Raw genomic sequence first — 17,157 nt, 5'->3', positions numbered from 1 at the left:
CGGCCGCCTAAATTCATCAAGGTTTAACTAGCTTTGGGAGAGGCATTGGTTAGTCACACTTAGCTCACATTTCCAAAAAAATTCTTGTCTTTCTCTCCCTCTGACATCATAAACCCAGGCTTGTTTTGTCATTTAAGCAAATAGCAGCATTCCCCGACTCTTTGACTGATTTGGGGGCTGGGGGTTGAATTAAGAGCCTTGAGCATGCTGAGCAAGTGCTCTACTAACAAACTACTTCCTTGATCACCACTCTTGAAGCAAGATAAATTTGATTTGGGCCTCAAATCTTTAACGCCAAAATGGCCTGCCTTATGTTCACAGAAATAGACAGTAGAGAGCTGAATGTGGTGGCTCATGCCTTTGATCCCAGCACTCGGGAGGCAGAGACAGACGGACTCTATGAGTTTGAGGCCAGCCTGGTCTACAAAGTGAGTTCCAGGACAGCAAGGGCAGTCACACAGAGGAGCCCTGTGTTGTGGGAGAGCTGGAGAATTAGGGAGTAGAACCAGGCAGTGACAAGGGTCATTCCTTTGTGACAGCAAGTCTCATTTACTCTGTAAAGCCACAGATATCTCCTTGGAAACAGAATGTAGCAGCTCGACCCTGACCTCCGTCCTCACCGGGATAGCCTCCCTCTTAAGGGCACACAAGTGAACCCCACTCTCTGCCTTTGGAGTTGACATTTGGATGATAGTTAATGATTATATCAGTCAGCATTCTAAAACCCCCCACGAGTGCTCTTAGAGACTCTGACAACTTGTCCCACACTGAAGTTATATGCATCTCCCTCTGCCCCTCTGGATACCTTGGGAAACTTTTCATAGTCCCGCATTTGGCTTCAAACATTGGTGTGAGAACTAAAAGCAGCTTCTGGACAGCATACCCAGCGGCCTCCAGTGCATGTGTCCCCACCTCCTTGGACAGAAGCCATCTTGTGGAAGGTGTCTCAGGCTTAGGCCCTACCTGAAGACAGCAGGCTCCCACTGCTGCCGCTGATGATCTTCCCCTTGCTCCCCATGTTGGCCAGCTTTGAGGTCTTCAGCGTCCCTGTTTCTGTTAGGTCAATGGCGATCTCACTCAGACTTCGTGCTGCATGGATCTTGGACTGGAAAGGGAAGGTGAATAGGTTATGGAAGGAACAGAAAATACTTGCCTACTTGTAAGCCTGAATTCAGGCGGCTTATAAGCCACACAAACTGGAATTCACAACCCAGGATACCGCAGGCTCTAGCGCATGGTGGGAAGAGTGTGGTCTTTGTAGTCTCTACTCTGGGAAAGGCATTTAATCTCAGTGAGCCTTACTGTTCCTAAATATAAGCCAAGGAAGTTGCCACCTACCACAGAGGGATGAGCTGGAGTCAAAGGAGACAAACTGTGTGTAGGATATCCCCTCCCGTCCCTCTAATTCCTTCCTCCCTCCTCTCCTTTCTTCTCTGCTTGACAGAGCAACAGATGAAACATTGTGTCAAGGCCAGTAATCCTAGTAACTTGGAGGAGCTGAGGTAAGGAGATTATAAACTTACAGACTGCCTGGCCAAAGAACAAGTTCAAAGCCAGCTCGTGTGACCTAGTGAGACACCCATTCTCAACATAAAAAGTAGAATGAAGAGGTAGAGTTCATGGTAGAACACTTCATTAGTGTGTGCAAGATCCTAGGCTCAACCCCTAACAACACACGCACACACACACTCATGCACGCATAGTTGTGACTATACTTATTTTATGCTTAAGCAAGGAGAAAATGAATTTCTAGCTTTATGAATGTCAGATAGGATTTGTGAAACAAATTCATGAAATAATAAATTTAGAAATTATTCAACAACTTCAGTTATTACCCGTGTGACCAAGGAAAGTTTAGGTGATGCGATACTGGCATTCTACATCCATAAAGACTATATATACAATATAGAAACCTCTGGAATATTCAGATCTCAGCAACGACATCTGTCACAAGTTTTGCTTCAATTTTCATTGATTAAATGTATGAAGACACTAAAGTCTTCATATTGCAGTTCAAATTCCACTCCACGCTGTGTGCAGATCAACTGACCCTGCTGGGCTAATAGTCACAGCTGATGAAGAGAACCCACAAACCATTTTATTTCCAGTTTACAATTTCATCCGAAAAGTGATCCCACCCCCCAGGAAGTCCATCTCCTTCAGTTATACCTTTTGCAATGCAGAAATGTGCTGTATTTTCTTTCTATAGATAATATTTGGCATTCTGCAATTGGTTGCTGTTGTTTTAGAAATCAATGTCTTTATGATATCATACACATCACAAAAACCACTACAAATGATAGTCTGAGCACATGCTGGCTCTCTGTGGTGGAGTTGGGGAGCTCAGGGGGTGGCTGCTGCCCGAGAACAGGTCTTTCCACACCCACAAGGCTCCAGACAGATTCTGACAGCCTTGGTGAGGCCTGTACACCACTGTCCCCTCTTCCTGATTTACAGGCTTCCTCCTTTGCTCAGGGGCTGTTATTTGTCCCACAGAGGCTATCTGGGCCCTTAAGGCCTTGCCCTTCCTCTGGCCTGTTGTTGCCTGTCTCGATGAACGACAGCAACTTCCGGCCAGAAGAAGCCCCTAGACTTTTGCTCTTGACTTGCTCACCCGATGTGAACTTTCTTCCTCCTCCCCTCCTATTCCCGCACTGGAGCTTTGACTTGGGTCTCCTTTTTCTTACATTTAGATTCTGGTCGACTTCCTCAGGTTAGGGCCCCCTTGTTAATAAACAAACTTGGCTGCCAGGCTTGGCAGCCTTTTGGCTGTAGCCGGAAGCAGGAAGGGCTTTCTATTTCATGTGGACTCTACATATCAACAGCACCCATCTGGCTGTGCTTTATCCTTCAGGCAAGCAGAGCGAGCACAATCCATTACTTCCTCTCCTTCAGCACTGTTTGCTACCAAGACCTGTGTTTTCATAGAAGCGGCTCAAACTTCAACACCTATAGAGCAGCATCTCATCAAACCCACTTAGCACAATGGCACGGGCCCAGGAGCTCCTTCTGGTCGGTCATTGGTAGACTCTAATCCTTGACCTCTCTGATCTGCAGATGCCTGTTTATAGCATGGGGATCTTCAAGCCCACATCACAGAGCTGGGATGAGGACCATGCCAGATTCTCTATGTCAAGGCCATTGCAATAGGAATGGGATATAAATTAGAATCTGGATGTAATTTTATGAATGAGGGTACACTGATGGCTCTACTTGACACCTTAAGGATCCCATTAATCACATGGAAATCCTCAGATGAGCCCCCTACCCCACCTCCCCACTCCCCTGTCTATCCTGCCACCCCCTTATATATCAACCTCAGAGGCAGAAAACCAAAATACAGATGCAGCAACAACAGATAGTCTTTTTATAATATATCTTAGATTCTGGTAACTTTAAGAACTTTCTGGCCGGGCAGTGGTGGCGCATGCCTTTAATCCCAGCACTTGGGAGGCAGAGGCAGGCGGATTTCTGAGTTCGAGGCCAGCCTGGTCTACAGAGTGAGTTCCAGGACAGCCAGGGCTATACAGAGAAACCCTATCTCGAAAAACAAAACCAACCAACCAACCAACCAAACAAACAAACAAAAAAACTAACAACAACAACAAAAGAACTTTCTGGAATGGACCTATCACAAGGACCCAACACTCCCTGGAGATTCTCTTCTTCTATAGCAAGGTCTCTAGGCTAGCCCCCGAGTCCCTAATCATCCCAAATGGCCACTCACATGGTGATGATGTTCGATGAGTAAGCCTTAATTCATTGTATTCTGCTGTTTATTTTAGAAGGAATAAATGACAGATTGGATGAAGAAAGAGGAGAAAAAAAATAAAAGAATAAGGAAAGAAGATATCTGCACATTAACTCCAGAGCTCACCGCTCTGAGATCAGAGGAAAAGCATCCATTAGTTCCTCTGAACAATGTGAGCTTTCAAAGACTTTCCCCTGAAGTCCGTAAGACATTCTTTGGTTCCAGGATGCAAAGGTCACCGAATCCTTTCAACAGCATCTCTGATCTTTAGTATCAGTAGATATAAATGATCACTTATAAATAGTGTCTGCGGGGTTTCATGTACTCAATGCACCGCAGGAAACCAACTTCCCTCCACTCTGCCTTTGACAGCAGAATGTTCCCTTCGTGTATATGTTTGGGGAGCTGAAGGAGAAAGAGGAAGCAGAAGGAAGGGACAGGAAGAAATGAGGAGAGAGTGGACAGGGAGAGAGGGGAGGCTTTCAAAACTGATTTGCACAATGACGCTGAAGAAGAGTAATCTGGGTGTCAGGGAGGAGGTCCATGAGCTGTCTTGGCTACTGTTCTAGCTGACTCAAACCACTAGACAGTACTTGTTTCTCTGGGCTTGATAAACATCACTTGGGAGGCCTGAACTATGCTGGGAGCCCTTCAGAGAAAGGAATGGTTGGCATGGCCCCATACAGTAGAATGTCAAGCCTTGCCAGGATGCCAGCCCACACTGGCTGTCCCGAAATATCTGAAGCTTTCCACCACAGACCTGTTGACACTCACTCGAAGAGTCCATGGTGCCCAGCAAAGATGGGTCACATGACATCCCAGAAATGAACCATGTTGCAATGTAATTCCTACAGAGTGTTTCGCCATCTCTGATTTAACGAGGAGCTTCTCAGAAAGTTTAAACTTGATGCAGCATTCGATAGGGGAATGGGTTGGCTTACTCATGATGTTAATAAAACACAATTTTCTTAAAATAAAACTATTTCCTAAAGCAATTTCACAAACATCATGTCACTTCACCGACTACTAATCTGGGTCAGGAAGTTCCTTTTCTGTTCTCTAACTAGAGAAAGCAAAAACACGTGTGCTAATACATCTACCCAGGACACGGAGCTGGAGAATAGTCATCTGATGTCCGAACAGTGGAGCTTGGTCCTCACCTGTCTGTAAGGTTAAAGAATTGACTCCTAAGCAACATACAGGACTAAGAACAAAGTTCAGTGGTAGAGAACTTGCTTAGCAATAACGTCTTAGGTTCCTAGAACCACAATAAAACAAATGTTTCTTGCCCGATACATAGCTAAGGCTCTTGCGGCCATGTAAAGATTCCTGGGTAAAATTCTATTCCTCTAGGAATTTGGCTATTTTCTTTTGTCCTTCAGAGTAAACAGAAAAGGACAGCCGAGAAGCGCTTCCTCATGCTGTTGGCCTTTGGATTTGCCTTTTTTTTTTTTTCTTTTTGAGGCAGAGTCTCACTAAGTAAGTGACCTTAGCTCGACTAGAACTCTCTCTATAGATTAGGCTAGCCCTGAAGAAGCAGTCTTCCTGTCTTTGCCTCTCAAGAGCTAGAATTATAGGTTTGGGTTACCTCCTATAGTTGGATCTCTCTCTCTCTCTCTCTCTCTCTCTCTCTCTCTCTCTCTTTCTCTCTTTCTCTCTCTCTCTAATAATTTAATTTTGTTTTATGTACATTCATATATTACCTGCATATATGTGTGTTTGAGACTGTCAGACCCTGGAACTGGTCAGAGGTAGTTATGAAGTGCCATGTAGGTGCTTGGAATTGAACCCAGATCTTCTGGAGGAGCAGCCAGTGCTCTTAACCACTAAGCTGTCTCTCCAGCCCTCGGGTTGTCTCTTAAATAATGCTTCCTGCTTAAAAATGATTGGTGATCATTTCTTCCTGGGCTCCACTTGCTCTATCGGTCATGGCTAACTGGAAGTCTGCTAAACAAGACTTCTCATAGGCATTTTTTAAATAAAGAACCCCAAGAATAGACCACTTGCACTCAGGAAACTGAAGGAAAAAAAAAACCAAAACCAAACCAAACCAAAAAACCAGCATGGGGAAGAGGACCCCAAAGCAGCCGCTGACACTGCACTATACTGTGGGTGACACAGGCTACTTCCTGTCTCCGTTGCAGACTACAGTATTAGATATGGGGGTGGGATAGAATTCTACCCTCAAGAGTCACTGACAGTGGGGATTCAGGAGAAACGTTCCACCATCCAACCATTATAACCCACCAGCAAGCAACCCAGGATAAGATCAATGTTTGTGGAGGTTGACCTCTAACTCTGTCTATTGGAGAGCAGGGCACCAGCCCCCACTCACTGTCTCAACATCTACCATGAGTTAAACCCTTGTGGCCCTGTTTCTTTTGATCTAACCAAGCTTCAAAGGCTTGTGCCAAGACTCGTCACCACTAGAAGAGTGTAGGATATGCTCTTGATTTCCAGCCACAAGAACAGCACACACACCTCCAGACTCAGTCACCCCAAAACTGACTAAATAAAGGGGTCAGAAAGACTAAAAAAAAAAAAAAATCAATACTTTACAAAGCAGATAGTGGCTGTGACAGGGAACAGGCCATGATTTGGAAGTGAACTAGGGAGGGAGGAGGGAAAGTGTGGGGGAGGCTATTTCTGCTGGTTTCCTTTTACAAGTTGCAACTTATTTTACTTTCAATTCCTGTGTTCTCCTCCAGAGAAAAAAGAAACCCCACAGTAAAGGAACAAAGAGCCAAGGGAGTACCAATCCAATCATCCTGATCCATTAAATGCCACCTGCCCCTGGAAACATGGCGGGGGCAACTTCTTGTGCCTGGTGGGAGCCACCAGAGGGGACAAGGCTATCTTGCCCACTGTTCCCCTGACCTGAAGCCTGTAGAGCCCTAATGCAGGCTTACAGCCATCTCCACATCAGGGCCTCTTCTGAGGCACCTTGAATGGGAGTGGCCTGTGGGGTCCCTAGAAAAGAGGGAAGGGAGGCCAGGTGGAGAAAGAGAAGGCTGTCATGTTGCTGTAAGCCCTGTGTGAACCAAAAGTGTGCCTCTCTCCCACCCACCAGAAAGCGCAGCTGGCCGTTCAGGCTGGGGGTGGATGAATCTCTCCTCGCAGAGATGGCAGGTTCCCAATGCCCCAGGCTCTGGGTCTACCTGAGGGAGTTGGAGCTGGTGCTGCTTCTGTTTTGTTTTCCTTTTCACTTTTCCAGTTTTACGTTTTAAACACAGAGTTGGCAGTTGAAAAAGCCTGGAGGGCTTTTCACAGCAATTTGAGGATGGTTATCTGCACCCCCACCCCAAAGAAAACAATATACCACTGTGTAAACATCAGTAAGGGTGTGAGAGCTTACTAAGAGAGTCTCCAGAGACCCCGAAAGTATGTTCAGAATTCCTAAGAGCTGTACCTGAGGCTTAAGCACCTCTGGTGGTGGGTGGGTTGTACCCTGCCAGGTAGCACCCAGCATGGCCTCTGAAAGATTTTCTGATGTTTCTCCTACCTGCAGCCCCAAGAGGCAAGCCCTTACCCAGTTAGGTCTCAAGCCAAGGACACAGTTCCTCCCTCCTCCCCTCCCCACCTAATCCCATCCCTAAATTGCTGCCTGGAGGCTCAGTTATAACGCTGCCTGGTGGAAGGTCTGGTCGCTTACCTTACTCTGCTTTCTGTCCAGATAGAACTGATGCTGGCTAATTGCCATCGCCCAAATGGACTTGATTAGAGCTGGACATGCATACCATGTGTGCACGGCAATGCCACTGTGCCCAAAAGTCCTCCTGGTCACTGAAGCCCTGTAAAAGCATGAGACACAAACTCCATTCAGTCCCTGTGGTGGGGGGTGGGGGGTGGGGTGATGTCATTCAATAAACAACTTTAATCGAGAGCCCATTGACTAGAAGGGGACAGGGAGCTCACCCAGAAATACAAGCATACAGGTCCATAGACACTGAAGGATTCACATGGCCATGCTGTGTCTAGAAACTGACTCCTCATGCTTTAGCCCTGGGGCAAGATGGGTCATTCTAGGGCACATGATGGTCCCTCTTGATCTTCAATTCTTGGCAAGGAGCCAAGACAAATCTCAGAGTCTCAGGAAAAAACTTTGACAATTCTATTAATGTTCTTCATTAGCCAGGCAATGCTGCCTATGTGGAAGACGGGTGAACTCTCTCCTCCTCTCCACAGGCCTGAGCATTTCCAACATGGCGGGACTTCCTGCATTGCTCTAATTAGATAGATGTTCCCTGAAAAGTTTGGCTATCCAGTACAGATACATTCCCAGTGAAGTGCTGGTAGGAATCTGCTCTAAACTCCCTGGTGTGCGCTCTTCACTACCCACCCCAAAGTTTTGGAATTAGAATGAAAGACACACACACACACATACACACACACACACATACACACACGAAGCCTTATTTTTAATATGCTAAAAGCAGCTCAACAGCTGGGCCACTTCAGGAAAGGGTTCCAGGCTGAGGAGAGACAGAGACACTGCCAAGATGTAAGAATTGGGGATCATGGCCCACAAGGGCTGCAGGCCTGGGTCCATGGTAGCCTCGATGGAAAATAGGTTTTAGTAAGTAATAACTCAGGAATATTGGAGTGGAGAGTGTGTTAGCCTCGGGAAGGTTTGGAAGTGCCCAGCCAACGCGCTGTTTAACGACATATTAAAATAAAAGGCTACATATATATGTCTATCATTCATAAATCCAAAGCATGAGAGTGGGTAGTGAGGAACATGCACACCCACCAAAGAATTTAGAGCAGATTAACTTACTACGGCTTCATCCTACAGCATGTACTTAAAAGTCGGGAGAGGGATGGCAGAGAAAGAGGAGCCAGCCACTCCCCTAAACTCTGCATACGCTTACAATTCTAACTGGAGTACATATGGAGTAGAGAAAGGCACGTGGAGTTTAAAAATAAAAATAGGAAGCATCAGTCTCGAAACATGAATGGTATTTTGGTGGGGAATAAAAGGTTTATAGGGCCACATCCTCAGTGAAATATACTCTCTTTATTGTTGTTGTGTTTTCACTTTGTTCTCTTGAAATACAGGTTCTCTGTGTACCCCTCCCTGGCTGTCCTGAAACTCACTCTATAGACCAGCTTGGTCTTGAATTCAGGTGTCTGCCTGCCTCTGCCTCACAAGGGATGGGATTAAAGCTGTGTACCTCCACTGGCCAGCATCCATGAAATACAGTCTATAGGAGACACCCATTAAATCTGACCATCGGGTTAGAGAGATGACTTGTTCCCAAACCCGATGACTCTAATTTGATCCCTCGGGACCACATGCTATAAGGGGAGAAATGACTTCTGCAAGTTGTCTTCTGACTTCTGCTACATATACATACATGTACACAGACATGTGCCTATACCCACGCTAACAAAGGCAACACGTATACACATATGCACAGATAAACACAATTAGATATTTTAAAGTATTTTAAAATCTTAGAACAAATTAAAGTGTTTGAGGTGGGGGGGAAGGGAAGGGAGAGAGGGAGAGAAGAGAGAGAGTAAAGGGAGGCTGGGAAGATGGCTCAGTGCGCAAAGCATTTAACCTACAAAGTATGAGGATTTGAACTTGGCTCTCCAGAGGCCCCACTAACTTGGACTCCATCCACATCTGTAGTCCCAGTGTGCTAATGATGAGATGGGAACAGGGACTGGACAGCCATCCCAGAAAGCTTTTGTGCCATCTAGCCTTGAGTATACAAGTAGCAAAGAACACAAGACCCTGACCCCCTCTTGTGTTCTGTGGCCCCCACTCACAAAGCATTGTGCATACCAGAAAAGAAGCGAGGAGGCTGGGGGTTAACTGGGACTCTTGATCAGAAGAAATGTCAATGGTTTTGAGATGAAAATATCTAATTTGGAAGAACTGTAGACTCGTGGGGACTTATGAATAACAGCATTCTCTCCACTCTTCATTTTCCTTTGAAATTTAATGCTGGTCTTGCAGTCCTATTCTATAAACAGTGGGGCTTCTTCATACCCACATTTAAGGGGAAGCTCAAATCTGGTGATTAGAAACCAGATACTAGGCAGATTGGGTCACTTTCTACTCCCATTTTGTTTTTTTTTTGTTTTTTTTAAAGTTAAGGGAGAAAAAATATCAATGAGTAAAACAGCTCTGTGGAGAGAAACTGAAGAGGGAGGGAGGAAGGGAGGAAAGGAGGGAGGGAGGGAGTGAGGGAGGGAGGGAGGGAGAGAGAGAGAGAGAGAGAGAGAGAGAGAGAGAGAGAGAGAGAGAGGGGGAGGGTTTCCCCCAAAGGTCTTTTTGGGGAAGGAAGTAGCTGCCATCGGAACTAGTTTGGCTGAGAGTAAATGAACCACCCCCCACCCTGAGGAAGGCTGAAGTATGTAGAAAAGTAACTTGAAATGTACTTTTGTAAAGTAGAGAGAGCTGTAAAATCCAGCTGATACACCTCTCCAGGTAACTCGAGTGAGGAAGGCTTAAGTGGTTCATCGGGTCTGGGAAGTCAGTTTCATGGGAAACTTCATCAGATGCTCGGCTTTTCACCTGCTCCTTTAGAACCTTATCTCCTCTGCTCATCTCTCCTGTCAGCCCTTCCCACCTCAATGTCTACTTTGCCTAAACCTCAGCAATGGACCAGTGTTTGCCGAACCCCCCTCCCCCCACGAGGATGACAGAGACAAAGGTAGTTAAGAACTGAGACAATGGGGGAGGGGCTAATGTCCACCGCAGAGCCTATGCTCTGTGGGGCGGGCACAAGGATGGAAAGGTTCCAGTCAGATCTGTCCCATTCCACCCTGAAAGTTATCTTGGCCCCAAGTGATGTCCCCTGTCATGGTGGATTCAGGGCTGCTTTTTCTCAGGGAGGATGGTCATACTCTGAGCTCAGACTGTCATCTTTGGGCTTTTCTGTCCACATAAAACACTTTCTTCAGTTGTCCATATCCCCTGAGGGCCCAGCCCCTGGCTTTGATCCTAGTAACCCCATTGGCTTCAGCTCGGATCTCTCCTTCTCATGAAGCCCACATGACCAGTGAGGCCTTTGATGTTTACATCATTCAGTACTCTGGTCTGTACCACTTGACACTCAGTACACCATACCTGTCATGCATGAGGAGCTAATGTTCATGAGCTCTGGCCTCAGACTTGTAGGGTTCAAATCTAGCCTGTGCAGTATACTAGCTATCCACAATCCATTTCTGTGCCTTGATTTATTTCCTTTCCCCAGGAAGGAACTATCGGGGAAGCACAAGTATCAAATCAGTGCCCACACTTGGCAAACCCCATCAATCAATGACTTCTTTCACAGGTGTCCCCAGCTCTGCTAACAGTTCCTGATGGAAGAGGATGTTGACCCAGCCTTTCATATCTAACCTAGAGGAACATACAAGTTCTTGAAACATGTATGAGCTAGATCCCTTTTGCTAAATAAGCCAAAAGCCCACTATATGGTAAGGTATGATGTTAGGTGTCTTTCCTATATTCCTAGACCTTGGCAAAGGGAAAAGAATTTAGTAATTATATCATTGATAAGAACACAGACACAGAAGGAACACACATGTGTATATAACATGCACACACACTACATACACAGACACACACACCACACACACACATACATACACACTACAGACACATACATACACAACACACACTACATACACAGACACACAGATACACACACTACACACACACATATACACACACACACACACTACACACACACACACACACACACACACACACACCTTTCCCTCTGTCTATTCCCTGCACTCAGGCCCACAGGTGGTCCTTTTTCTTTTCTTTTCTTTTCCTCTCTCTCTCTCTCTCTCTCTCTCTCTCTCTCTCTCTCTCTCTCTCTTTCACATCTGCTCTGCCAGGCGTCCCCTTTCTGTATATGATCACGGTGTTGAATTCAATTCACTCTTCTTACACTCCGACTCCTTTCCCTCTCATTTGTCCATGAATCTTAGTCTGACATAAGTTTCACCTGGAAAAACAGCAGTGAGTTTCTCCTCCGCTGGATTATTATTTTTGGCATCCACCTGCCCCTCCGTGGCCTGTGCAGACGAATTGTGCTCTGTGGAGGAGGGTCTTTAGACCATGAAATGTATCCCACGGTCCTGAGAACCACTGAACATGCCATCCTTCTGTTTAATGTTACCCTCTGCACCTGACTGCAGAGACTCAAATTCTAGAACGTTCTGTTCTCTAGTTGCTAATCTCATGGTAACTGAGGGGCTGGGATAAACTCTCGCCTACAGGAGGGAGGCTGCTCTGTGTAGATTACGAGGAGGTACACAACCCAGTTGGGTTATCAGCAGCAGCAGGCATGAGGGCTTCTGCACAAACCTCGGTCTTCTCCTTGCAGGCAATGTCTCATCTTGAGTCCCCAGCTCCCTAGAGGGCACAGCTGCTTGTCTGTATGCTCAGAAGCCTCCTTCGAGGTGGGGTTGCTGCCAGCACTTCCTTCTAAGCTCAGGGCTCCATGCCACCAGGACCTGAACCCACTTTGGCTTTTCCAGTGCATCTGATCTGTTTAGTATCTTCTGGGGCCTACTTTCTTGTCAGTCTGCATCTGGACCTGCACACAGCAATTTATTCTTAGGTGTCAGGCATGGCTTAGGGAACCCTGTTGCTGGTTGTGGGCTACTTTCGACCTTAGAATTGCCAGCAGACAAAGAGGAAAAGCATGGGGTTGGTGGTGCCCAGACTCCTTCCCTGCAGGGCTCTCTACATTCCAAACTAGAACTTTACTTATTGTCCAGCATCCAACTTGGAACACAGGTTTTTTAAGACTGGTGTTCTCTGGTACAATGGCTGGTGCAACGTAGGAAGAAGGGAAAAGAACTGCTTTTATTTCACATCCACCCACAAAACTAACATAAAAAAGAAAAGCACAAGCTCCCAGACCAGAATAAATGAGCTTAACCACTTTGGTTGACAGCTGCCTTTCCGTCTCTACTGTCCTGACTCAAGTAGGCTCAGCAGCTCTGGCAAGGAAAGCTTTGGTCTCCTGTCTGTTAAAAGGGAATGTCCTCATGTAACTCAATGTTGTTCCAAAGTGCCACAATGCTTCCTCCAGCATTACACACACACACACACACACACACACACACACACACACACACACACGAGAGACAGAGAGAGACAGAGAAAGAGAGATCGAGAGCAAACAAGTGACATGTAGCCAGATGAGATTGTTACAGAATTGCTAAACACACTCTTTTGCATTTACCATCACAAAGCTTTACAGTCCGATGTGAACTCTGTCCTGCATGGTTCACCGTCCTCTCTCCTCCCCCCAAAACTGATCATGAACACAAACCATTACAACAACACAAAATCAATGTACAAATAGTACGCCACACACCCGCAAAAGAAAAGGGCTTCTTACGCTTACCTGCGAGGGTCATGAACTTCCACGGAAAACTTCTTTTCCCTGAAATACAGATTCTCCAACTGTCTCCATTGGAATATCTGGACGGAAAACAACGTAGTTTAAATTCAGGAGTAGTAAGTTCCCTGGTCGCGCTGTCTCTTCTTTGCTGATTAACCTTTCAACAGCTGAGAGTTTCCTTATCAAGGCAGAGACCTTACAGTTGTTGGCGCTTCCTCGGGTAGCCCTACTAGTGCTTGAAACACACACACACCAGTAGGGGTGGATTTTCCCTGCAGGTTCCTTAACAGACACAAAACAAGTTCTTTTTCAAGTTTGTTCCCCTTTGCTTGCGCCTTTGTTGAATTCTCCAAGACAGTTCCCAGCTCTGCAGACTTTTCCCTCCAAGGAGAGGGAAAGGAGGTGGGGGCGGGGAGCTGGGAGGAGGGAGGAGAGGAGGCTCGGAGCCGGGAACACAGCGCTCAGGAGGGAGCAGTAGCCATCTGTGCACACGGAGGGCTGAGCAGCGCTTCCTCCCCTCGAGTGCTGAAATGGGAAGGCGTTCAAATTCCCAACCTCCCTTCGGGACTCCACTTCCTGCCGCTAATGTGTAAGAGCCTCAGACATCCTCACTCGCTGGAGGGCGGAGGCTGTGCGACCATAGTTGGGGGCAGGCGAGTCATGATCACAGTGCGTGTTTGTAATTCTTTTTTTTTCTCAGTACAAAGGAGTGGTGGGCGGAGCGGGTTGGGGGGAGCAAGAGTTCTGTCCTGTGGGGACACCGAGTCAGGACAAGGGAACCCCAGGAACCAAAGAAGCTGATCTTGAGGTTGGGAGGCAATTAAAGCCACTTCTGACTGTTCTAGGAGTGAGGAGGCTTTTTCTGGATGAAAGTGAAAGTTACTTAGTGGTCTGGGGAAAGTCACCAGGGGCGAAAAGCTCCGTGAACACGAGTTTGCACTTATTATATTCATGCAGCTCTTATTTCCTTCTGGAAGCTTAGAATGTGAGTTTGCTTTGCTCCAGAGTAAAGCAGGGTTCTTGTCTTTCCCTTACCAGAGTGGCTGATTGGTCCCTGGAATCCCCCTTTGTCTACCTTGTTTGGCGGCCTAGGCACAGCTTTTTTGGTTTTGTTCCAGACTGAGTCCCCAGCTCTTTTACAGCAGCCACCTTTCACACACAAAGTCCATTTCCCTGTATTCCGTGAGCCCCGTTTTTCTCCAGACCCAGGATGTTTACCACCCAAGTAAAACTGGGCTGCAACTAAAACTGGTTTCTAGAGAGGCTGCATTCTTTCATGTTCACACTCTCCTCTGAGGAATTCTAAATGATCCCGTCTGTATGGGTGACAGGAAGGGCAAGGGGTGACTAGTGACTTCTACTTAGGAGATACCTCTTCATCCACAGTCCACTTTACTCTGAAGCCAGAGACTGGAGACTTTGCTGTCTCTCTGAAGATCAGTCACAAGTGAGTGGAGGGACATTGCAAAGAAAGCTCCAAAGTCTTGGGCTGGCTCAGATGGCTTCTGGTCCATCCTGTCTGAGTATTGTTTTTGGTTACTTAAACAATGACAGAACTATGTCTCAGCCAGTGGGCGCCCTGCCACCATGAATCCCTCAGTGTAGACACTTTGATACCTACTTGTTGGGTATAGATATCTCAGCTAAACTTGCCCATATCCATATAAACAGCAAAACTACTAGATCTAGGACCGTGGCTTTATGCATAACTTGTCACATTGTAGCGTGCTATGGCAAGACACAGAGGCTTTAGAGTTTAAATCCAGGCACCCTTCCTTCCAAGTCATTAGCTAAGTAAGTTGTAGTAACTCAGCTCCAGATCGATCTTAACCACAGCAGGTCCTGGGTGCAGGCTGAGCAAGGGAGTAGAAATAAGTAATCAACAGACACGGATCTCACTGTCATGGATCTCTTAGAGCTTCCAGATCCTGGCAAAAGAGAGAGGGTGACTGCAGAACCACCAGAGTTCTTTTCTTAAACCTCCCAGGTCTTCACTTGGAGCTTAAAATAATTAAATTAGATTATGCGTGTGCTAGAAATCTTATAGCAAATATAAAGGCTTATTCTCCCACTTCCCCCAAAGAAAAGGTCATCCTTCTTGGACCTTACCCTATACCAACCCTAACCAAGCAAAGTGATCCTTGTACAGGACTGGCTTTATGGATGTGTGACTCAAGTGCCCCTTGCTCAGGAGGGTCTTGCACTTGCCGTTGCCGTCTTGAAATTTCTAGTGTATTTTCATCTATTTGACATGGGCCCTACAAATGATATAGCCGGGTCCTGGTCTCCATAGCGTGGAGTAGGGGATGGGAGTTAAGGGCCCCACCTGTATCTGGTGTGCAGACCAGAGAAGGGGGACGCCTCCCCTCGGGGAAAGGAAGCTACACCTGGCATGAACACTCAGGCCACACTTGTGCCTTTTTTAAGGAAGTGCCTCCAGGCCTGATAAGGAATCCTGGAGCACAACCCTCTGAGGGTCGGTTTCCTGGCAACCCCTTCTTCCCCAGCTCCTTGCAAAAATATAAAACACAAACCATGCCCTTCCTCTAAGTGGTCCCTGATGCTGTGCAGTGTGGAGATCCGTGTGTCTGCCAAAGGGCCCAAACAAAACCATCTGGGCTTGCTTTGGGCCCCTCATCTTTAGCCAGGGTGGCTGTCCAGGGAAAGTGGAGGGGCTTCTGACTCAGCACTGCTCTGAAGGGTGAACACTGGAGTCCTAGCTCTCAGGGTGTGTCCATGCGGTGATGTATTTTCTCTAGAAAATTTCGTAGCTGGGACAAAACAATAAATTCTCTGATAGCTGTTTTAGCACAACTTTATTTTGGCTTTTATTTTGCAAATTAAATACTGGGAAGGAAAGGAAGAAGTCGGAAAAAACAAGTGGGCAGTTTTTCTAGATCAGATAGCTTCTTGGGGACATAGGAAGAGTCCTGCAGAAATGGATGAGGAAAAATGCACACAGGCAGCAATACTGGCTACTGATTTTTTTTCTCTCACTTAGGAGAGGGGTGGAGTTAGGGAGCCAGCACTCTGCTGGAGGTTGGGGGAAGCAGGAATTGAAGGCTGCCGGCACAGAGAGGGCTGAGACAGCTGCTGCTGGCAGTAAAGGCTGCGTGTCATTTAAGCTAAAGGCACTATGCTCTTCACGGGCCGGGACAGGGGACTGGGGCATTTTTGTTCATGTGACGTTAGAGCCCCTGGCTGTTCAACACTCAGTTTTCAGGCTGGCATAGCAAAGGCAAACAAACAAACAAAATCCAAACAAAACCAACCAAACAGACAAATAAAAAAAACATACAATATGGAAAAAAGCAAAGGGAAGATGTCTGGTTTCCTGTCCTCCTGTAAATAGGGAGAGAGGGGCTCTTGCTATGCTGGTACTGCAGCATCCCTGGGGCCTCTCAAGAGGAGCCTCCATGACCTGGTTTTCAGAGAAGCCAACCCATCCTAGCCACTATGTAAAATCACCACAGTGATTTGGGACCCTACATAAAGACATACCAGACAGCTGATAGTCATGCTGATGACTGGCTAGCTCCCTAAGGGCTTCAACTACTTCTATGCTCAGTGATCTAACTATAAGCTCAACTATGTAGTCCTATCAATAATCAGAATTTCTACTGATCAGTACCAGTTAAATCAAGGCAGTCTGGCTAGGCATCTCCACAAATCCCCTCAGACACTTTTGTTTCCTTGCTCACTTAGCATCCCCCTCCTTGTCCACTGTGAAGAAAAAATTGCGAATTTTCTTGGGGGTGGAGGAGAAGAAACAAGGCACACAGAAATGAGGGGAAACTGCCTAGGGCCACACAACCAGTTTCTGAAGGAACCAGAAATAGAAGTCAAGGGCACCTGGTCCATTACTCCAACCGCTAACTATGCAGCTTTCCCCAGGAGTCCGCCAATTAGTGAGAACAGCTCTCACTCACTAGTGGGTGGTGAACTTTACAAGTGGAGTGCTTTCTCACAAATGAGCAACAGCGTGGCTGTGAGAAGGGGGCTTCCAACCAAGTTTGTTCTCTC

The 17,157-nt window shown here is 46.6% G+C and overlaps 1 protein-coding gene across 3 annotated transcripts in view; it reads right to left on the bottom strand.

Annotated features, from left to right (window-relative positions):
- Frmd4a (FERM domain containing 4A) overlaps window positions 1-17,157 on the bottom strand; it is a 201,397-nt gene that overhangs the window by 41,008 nt on the left and 143,232 nt on the right. For all 3 annotated transcript variants that reach the window (XM_028764786.1, XM_028764785.1, XM_028764787.1), the window contains 3 exons: window positions 13,138-13,214; window positions 7,404-7,542; window positions 964-1,105 (listed from right to left, as the gene is read on the bottom strand). In XM_028764786.1, coding sequence (XP_028620619.1) covers window positions 964-1,105; window positions 7,404-7,542; window positions 13,138-13,214 — 358 coding nt within the window. The remainder of the gene's footprint in view (window positions 1-963; window positions 1,106-7,403; window positions 7,543-13,137; window positions 13,215-17,157) is intronic.

The sequence above is a fragment of the Grammomys surdaster genome, unplaced genomic scaffold (assembly GCF_004785775.1).
Source record: "Grammomys surdaster isolate TR1022 unplaced genomic scaffold, NIH_TR_1.0 146, whole genome shotgun sequence".
NCBI lineage: Eukaryota > Metazoa > Chordata > Mammalia > Rodentia > Muridae > Grammomys > Grammomys surdaster.
The sequence above is the reverse complement of the archived record's forward strand: the minus strand, read 5'-3'. Positions and strand labels throughout refer to the sequence as shown.